At 37.1% G+C, this 7,299-nt stretch overlaps 1 protein-coding gene across 1 annotated transcript; it reads left to right on the top strand.

Annotated features, from left to right (window-relative positions):
* Positions 1 to 470: 470 nt before the first annotated feature.
* DNTTIP2 (deoxynucleotidyltransferase, terminal, interacting protein 2) lies at positions 471 to 6,843 on the top strand (the record flags this gene model as incomplete). Its single annotated transcript, XM_009877528.1, has 6 exons — positions 471 to 2,143; positions 2,671 to 2,806; positions 3,462 to 3,557; positions 3,937 to 4,101; positions 5,208 to 5,317; positions 6,750 to 6,843. Coding segments are annotated over 6 exons (2,274 nt in total), but the record flags the coding sequence as incomplete, so codon positions are not given.
* Between the last annotated feature and the right edge of the window lie 456 nt (positions 6,844 to 7,299).

Raw genomic sequence — 7,299 nt, 5'->3', positions numbered from 1 at the left:
TGAATTCCTGTCCAGCAGTCGATAAAGAAGCAGATTATACCTAAGATCGTGGTTGCTGCGAGGCCAGTCTGATCCTAAAACTGCTAAAATTGGCTGTGGAAACCATTTTGGGGGCATGTTCTGACATTTGCTAGGCTTCATGTTTTATTGCCGAGAAAATGTTTGAATGTTTGTAAACATCGCTTCTGGATTTGCTTCCCATGACAGCTTGCCAGAACTTATTAGAATTAGAAGGTATTTATTTATATTTTTAATGTGTTTGTTTATATTTTTTAATGAATGTGTATGTTTCTCTCCCGCCTTGACCAAAAGACAGTAGAAAAACAGATAAGCACCTCTTTTACATAGATAGGGCTATACAGAAACATGGAATACCTTGTCAGGTTGAGTAGACTTATTTTATAAGGTGGTTAGTGATTTGCGTAGCATTTTAACTGTCAACAACACACTTTCTTGTACTGCTTTTCTAGGTTGCATCTGCTGAAATTAGTACTCCTGTGTCTGTGAGGATGACTAGAAGAACAAAATCGATTTGTAAACCAGAGGTGATTCAGGAGTCTCCGTCTGAAGAGCTGGAACAGGAAGAAACAAAGTCAGATGTCAGTGGTAGCTTAGAGGTGCAAGTTACTAGGAATGAGAACACAGCACAGTCGGTTGCTGAACCACAGGGTGATGGGGATGTGTCAGAAACAGAGTCAAACTGCTCTTCGGTGTCTGGTCTTCAAACACCTTTGTTTGTAAGAGTAACAAGAAGACGACAAATTGTAGTTCCTTATCAGCTGAATTCTGACAAAAAAAGACATGACAAGACACCTTTTCTAAATAAGTTGAGTGGGATTCTGGATGAAGATGATGTCTCTGAAGCTGAGTCTTGTTCCTCTGCTGTTTCTGGTGTCCAGATGCCTAGTGTTACCAGAACTACAAGAGGCAGGCAGAGTAAAAGGAAATTGCAGCCACATATGGTTCATGAAGCCCAGACTGAAGATGTTTCTGATGCAGAGTTGTGCTGCTTGAGTTCCCATATGGAACCATCCATCACTACCAAACGAATTACTAGGAGCATGCAAATGAAATCACAAGTAGAAAATACTAAGCAGACCGAGAAGGGAAACAGAATTGTTTCAGAAGATGAGAATTTAATGGAGGACACTGTTAAATCCGAGCCAGTAATAATTTCTGATTCTAGACCTGCTGCAGAACTTGTCTCTGACACAGAAGATGCTTCCTCTGTCACTGAGGATAATAAAGAACCCAATTCACCTAAAAGCAAACGATCTTCCAAATCTGCCAGTAAAAGCTGGAGTGAAGATGTGGGAGAAGAAGATGTAATGCCCAGCAGTCTTACAAAAATGAAACACAGTAACACTGAATCACAAGGGAAAAAAGCAGTTAAAAATATACAGTCTTTTGGGGTAGGTCATTCAGAGGAAGTAGGTGGCCAGATACTTGTGAGGGGGGGTGAATTAGAGCGTATGGATCTTTCTTTGAGTGATTGCATGAGTTCTAAACAGTCTTTAGAATCTCAAGGGAAAATAGCACCAAATGAAAGTAAAAAAAATCCAGAATGCAAAAGAGCAGATGCACAGCAATCTTTCACCCATGCTGATAAAGGTAGTGCAGTGAATGGCCCACAAAAAGCCATAGATGTTGCACAAAGGACAGGTAGCATTGGTAGATGCAGGATGCTTAAAGTTGATGTAGACAGTGAAGAACAAATAGGAAAATGTGCTGAATCTGTGTCCCACAGCAGTGAAAGATCCAGCCGTGGAAATGATTCTGTGGCATTGTTTCTAAGCAAAGATGAAGATGATGAATCTGAAATTAGTGATGTGGTGGACATAGATACAGGTGAAGACAATCTGTGTTGTGAAGAGGGAGATGAGATGATTCCTTCTCTCAACAAATGCTTAACGAACAGTTCTCTGCATGCTGAAGGGCTTTTTGCAATTGATACCGAGCCTGGCATGAGTTCTAACCAGAAGTATTACATAGATGAGGTAGACCAAGATAGTGATGCTGAAAGTAAGCATGAAGGAAGTGAAAAAGGTGAAGAATCCTCAGATCTGGAAGAGGCTGACGAGGATTTGATAGATGAAGATGAGAAAGACGAAGATGATGATTTGTTGAAAAATAAGAATGACATGTAAGTATCATTCTGGGAGTACATAAAGAACCTGATTTGTTCAAGACTATGCATAGGTTATGTACCTTGAGTGCTAAATATTAAGGACTAGATGAAGGAGTAGTCTTATTACTTATGTCGTATTGATATGGGAAGTGGGGCTGCATGGATTCTCAACGTATAGAAGAAGGGTGTTGATCATGAGTTCTCCTGGCAAAGTTAAGAGAATTAAGAATTCAATTTTATGGAAGATAGCAATATCTAAAATAAGAATGCAGCATTTAATTTTTAAGAATGAAAGATTTGTGGAAGTGATTTCACAGGTATTGTTCTTTAATAAACTCTCACTTGATATAATGGAATGTTTTTTCCCTTCATCTTCTGTCACTTCTAAACTGTATTTCTTCTAGATGCTGAGACTTAAAATAATTGCAGAACTGAACCCAAGTGGGAAGAAAAATACTCTTTCTGGTTTTCTTTCTCAGAGGACAGTAGATCGTTTAGCTGCATGCTTGTTATAATCTCATCATGAACCATTTCTCTTTTAGTTTACGTCTTTCCAGCAGCATAGACCCAGGTTTGAATATCAAGAAACTTGGAGGTTTATATATTAGCTTTGATACAAAAAAACAGCAGTCTGGATCAAGTGTAATTCAACAAATGAAGGAGAAAAAGAAAGATCAGGTAATGTGTTTTCAAATATTCAGTTACCTGTGATGACAGTAGCACAAAGATGTTAATTTAATAAAGTTGGTTTATTTGTTTTTAAACAAGTAACCTGTTTTATGATTTGCTGGAAATTTCTGTTCTTTTTGGCCAAAGTGTGGATTTGCATTTAGTTTTAATGGTAAGAATTGTGACAGTAACTGAAAAGCAGTGCAAATTGCCAGCATTGTCTTGAAAACAAAGTTGACTAAGCTGCAGTTTTGCCTAATGATACATGAGCTGAAGGTCTGCTAGCAACATACTTAGTCTATAACCAGAATGAATCTCAGTAAATAAGGATCTGTACTCCCCTTAAGACAGAATTAGCAGTTCTATTTCAAAAGCACACTTTGAGATAAAAGGAACGTGTTTTTTCTTTGAGTTGTTTCTTAGGCGCATCCTATAGTAGAGCATTTGCTATCTCGCTTCTTCCAGAGATAGCCAGCTGCTTTGTGTTGTTGATCAGGGTTCTGTTTTGAAGATCACTTCTCATTGTGGATCAAAGAAGCTCGAGTACTAAGTTATAATGCTTGCTTAGATTCTGCATGATTCCTTTAGTAGATTCTGTAAATATGGTTAAGCAGTAAAGTTTGGATCATGGAATGACTGTAATGTTAAAAGAAAATTCTTACAGCTCTTGCAGAAGAGTATAATAACTCCAGATTTTGAAAAAAAGGAATGTGTCCCACCCTTCAGGGAATCGCTTCACCAGCTAAAGAAACAGCGCAGGGTAAGTAAAGAGCTGATGATGCCTCAAATAGCAAAACAAACTTTGGTATAAAGCCCCACAGTGGGACTGCGGGTGTGTACCAGCCTCGCTGGAAGTGGAGTGTTGAAGTGCAGTTTAGTGTCTTCCTTGAGCTGTCTTGTGAAGGCCGACCTTTCAATCACCAGGACAGTGAAGTGAAGTGAAAGGTAGTGCACCCAAATGGTACATTAATTGGTACTTTACTGTGGACCTTCTTATTATAAGGGTCATAAAATGCACTTTTTAAAGGTACAGAGTTGCATTCTAAATGGTTTGTCCATCTTTTGGATGGGAGAACTCCCTGTTCTATCCTGTCCTAGTTGCTGAATGCAAATTTATTATTCTTGGTATTGCATCCTAGGCAGAGCGAGAGAAAACAACAGGTGATGGTTGGTTTGGTATGAAAGCTCCAGAAATCACAAGTGAACTGAAAAATGATCTTAAAGTTTTGAAGATGAGAGCTTCATTGGACCCTAAGCGTTTTTATAAGAAGAATGATAGAGATGGTCTACCCAAGTACTTCCAGGTAAGGAAGCAGCAGAAAATGGCATTGTACTGCTGAAGTTTTGAATAGGTGTTCTTATTCCCTGTCTGTTTTGTAGGTAGCCTCTATGTTGATTTAATTTCATAGTTTCAAGTCTTTTGATTACTTGGCTGCAGTTTACAACTGCTGAACTCTGTATTACCTATGTGTACATGCTGGGGCTTTTCAGTTGCATCTGACATCGTAGTAGTAAACAAACATCTGACCTAATCTGTATTCTGAACCCTCAGCGGACAATTTTGTTTTAAAGTATTAGTCTTTTTTTTAACAAATACGTAGAAAATAATTAGCATTTGTTTTCTTACTAGCTAATACAGTTTGAATGGAAACAGCTAGCTTTGTGATCAGCCAGAATTTCTGCTGCTGTAGCTCTCAGCTTTGAAGCGTTTTGCATAAAGAAAATAATTACTGCAGAAACGATAGAAATAGGCTACTTACGCCTGTTTGATAGTTAGTCTGCTTGAGGAAATTTGGGTTCATTTCTCAAAATACTAGCACTTCACTCTAAAGGATGGGTCTTCTATATTTTGAAGTTTCTGGGAGGAGAAAAAAGAGAGATGGAAGTGTTCCACACAGTGAGATCTGCACAGGTCTGTTTCACTACATGAAACATATACTCCGTGTATCTCCGCTACTAACCTGAATCCTCAGAACTGGCTAACGTGCCGATTGGAAAAAATGTGGTGCAGGCCAGGATGAAGCCCTTGTATTAGAGCTGGATTTACTGCTGTGTAGCTGTGCAGCAAAACCACCGCAATGACAGAGACAGGAAAGTATTATGATGGTCATAAGGGTTTCCTTTCCTTGGGAAATCTTTACAAGGCAAGAACTGGATGCAGCAGTCCAGTGTTGACAATTGTATAGTCTTAAAGCTCAGGCCCTCCTGTGTGCGTTGAACAGTGAGAGAAAAAGTGATGGTGTGTGCAACACTGTTTAATTCTTTCAGTGCTTTGTGCTTTCTTAAGATACAGTTCTGATAATCTCTGTAGGTATATTTATACTTGTTGCTGAGGATTTAAAAAACCACAAAGGAAAGGCAAAATAATATCTTGCTGTACAGTAAGAATGATTTAATTTCTGTTTTCTAGATTGGAACTGTGGTTGATTCACCTATAGATTTTTACCATAGTCGAATCCCTAAGAAACAAAGGAAGAGAACAATTGTTGAGGAGCTGCTTGCGGATTCTGAGTTCAGAAGGTATTTAAAAACAGTTTTGTAATTCTGATATCGTATGTAAGAGAGGAGCATTTTTGACTATATAACTTTTTTGGTGCTTTTATTCAGCCTACATGTGTGGGTTTTTATACTTAAAGAAAACTGTTGAGTCTCTTATAGCACTTTAGTAGCGCTGCCATTGAGAAGATCTAAAGGACGGGGCATAATTAGACTGAGATGGCGTAATTAGAATGAGACAGTGTTGAAGAGATATCAGCCCTGTTGTTCACTTTTAAAGTGTTTGCACAGGCTTAGACCAAAACCCAAGGGCTCTGATTAAGTGATTTATGCCTATGCATGCATTTTTAATGCTTTTTTATTGTTGTTTAAAAACTGATTAATTTCTCTTGGCAAAATTGATAGTAAAGTGCTGACTATAAATCTGTGGAAGTTGTTATTCATTTTATAAGCACGTCAGTCTGCTACCTGTCATAAGAATCCAAATTTCTCTGTAAGTCTTACCTGATGAATATCAGATTAATTAATGTCTGCCTAATCTATAATTTCTAGAACAGATCCCTTAGTTGTTCCATTTTGATATTGGTCATTACATGATATTACTCTGCACTTCTTTTCTCACATAGTGACATGTTGTCTTGGAAGTAGTACATGATTTGGGATTATAAGGTTAACATCAGGCTCTTAAATTAATCATTAATGTTGGGAAGGCAAGTTACTATAGCTATTTCTTAACTAGTTTTCTGACTTAACATGATCTGTAAGGTATTTATTAAAAGCTGTTTTAAAAAATAAAGGTCTTTGGGATTTGGTCAGTTACCTTATGTTGTGGATAATTAAAGGCTTACCCCTTCAGCATTAGTGCAGATACTTGTCAGGTTTCAGTGTTGCGACTAAAGCCTCAGTACTGCTCAGTGTGCGGTGATCCATTGTGGTAACTGGTACAGGTACATATGAATCTGTATTAGAGGAACTAGCAACTTGTATTAAGTAAGTATATCCATTTCATTGCTTAGTGTTAATCTCATCTTGTTTTTTAAGTCTTGATTAGAGCAAGGTTGGTAATCTTGAGTTTGCTGAGGAGGCAGTATAAAAATGGGTATAATTTGTCTGTAATATTGTCGCAATTTATGAGTCTTTCCATTACAAGCAGTAGCAGTGTTTTAGCAAACTGTCCAAAACTTGATTATATATGCAGTGAAGAACCCCCTGGTCATGCCAGAATGAATGATTCTTCAGTCAAATCTACTTCCAAAACAAATTTACCTGTATTTATTATTAACCCAAGCATTGATTTCCCTTTACCTATACTTAAGTTTGTAAAATTAAAGAAATCTGACTCGGAAAACACGAGAGAACTCAGTTGGGCAAATTATAAGTGTAGAGTACTTTCCATGTTATTTTTTCCTAAACTTTGGTTTACCATACTTAAAAGTAAATTATCTATTTTGTTCAGATATAATAAAAAGAAGTATCAGGAGATCATGAGTGAAAAAGCAGCTTTTGCAGCAGGGAAGAGGAATCGGAAGAAGAAGAAATTTCGCAATTAAGACTTGAAGAAAATAACAAGATGGAACAACTCATTATAAAACTTTTTACAGAATGCTTTGGTTGTGGTGGTTTTTTTTCTTTTTTAAAATTGCAGATCATGTGCAAATTGAGATTTAGGGAATTTATTGCAGTGAAAATTTAGTAGGAAGCTTTTAGATTTTAAAATATTTTTATTTTTATTTGAATTATTTTTTACATAAAAAGATAATATGAAAGCGTATTGTTAAATCTGAGCACAAAATCCGTCTTCATGGACTGTGGTCTTTTCAGGCTTCAGTCTTTACATCAATGAATTAGTAAGTTCAGTTTTAAGTTATGTGTATAATTAAACATGGCATGCATTATGTGCCAACAAATTTTTCCATATTTTGTCAGATGTGCTTCTGGCCAGTTCTGTAACAGAAGGTGTTGAGAAGTAGTTTGGTTGTGAAGGGTTATTTCAACACTGACCATAA

The sequence above is a fragment of the Apaloderma vittatum genome, unplaced genomic scaffold (genome assembly GCF_000703405.1).
Source record: "Apaloderma vittatum isolate BGI_N311 unplaced genomic scaffold, ASM70340v1 C12328016, whole genome shotgun sequence".
Classification (NCBI taxonomy): Eukaryota; Metazoa; Chordata; class Aves; order Trogoniformes; family Trogonidae; genus Apaloderma; species Apaloderma vittatum.
This window is presented reverse-complemented; position numbering and strand designations above follow the sequence as displayed.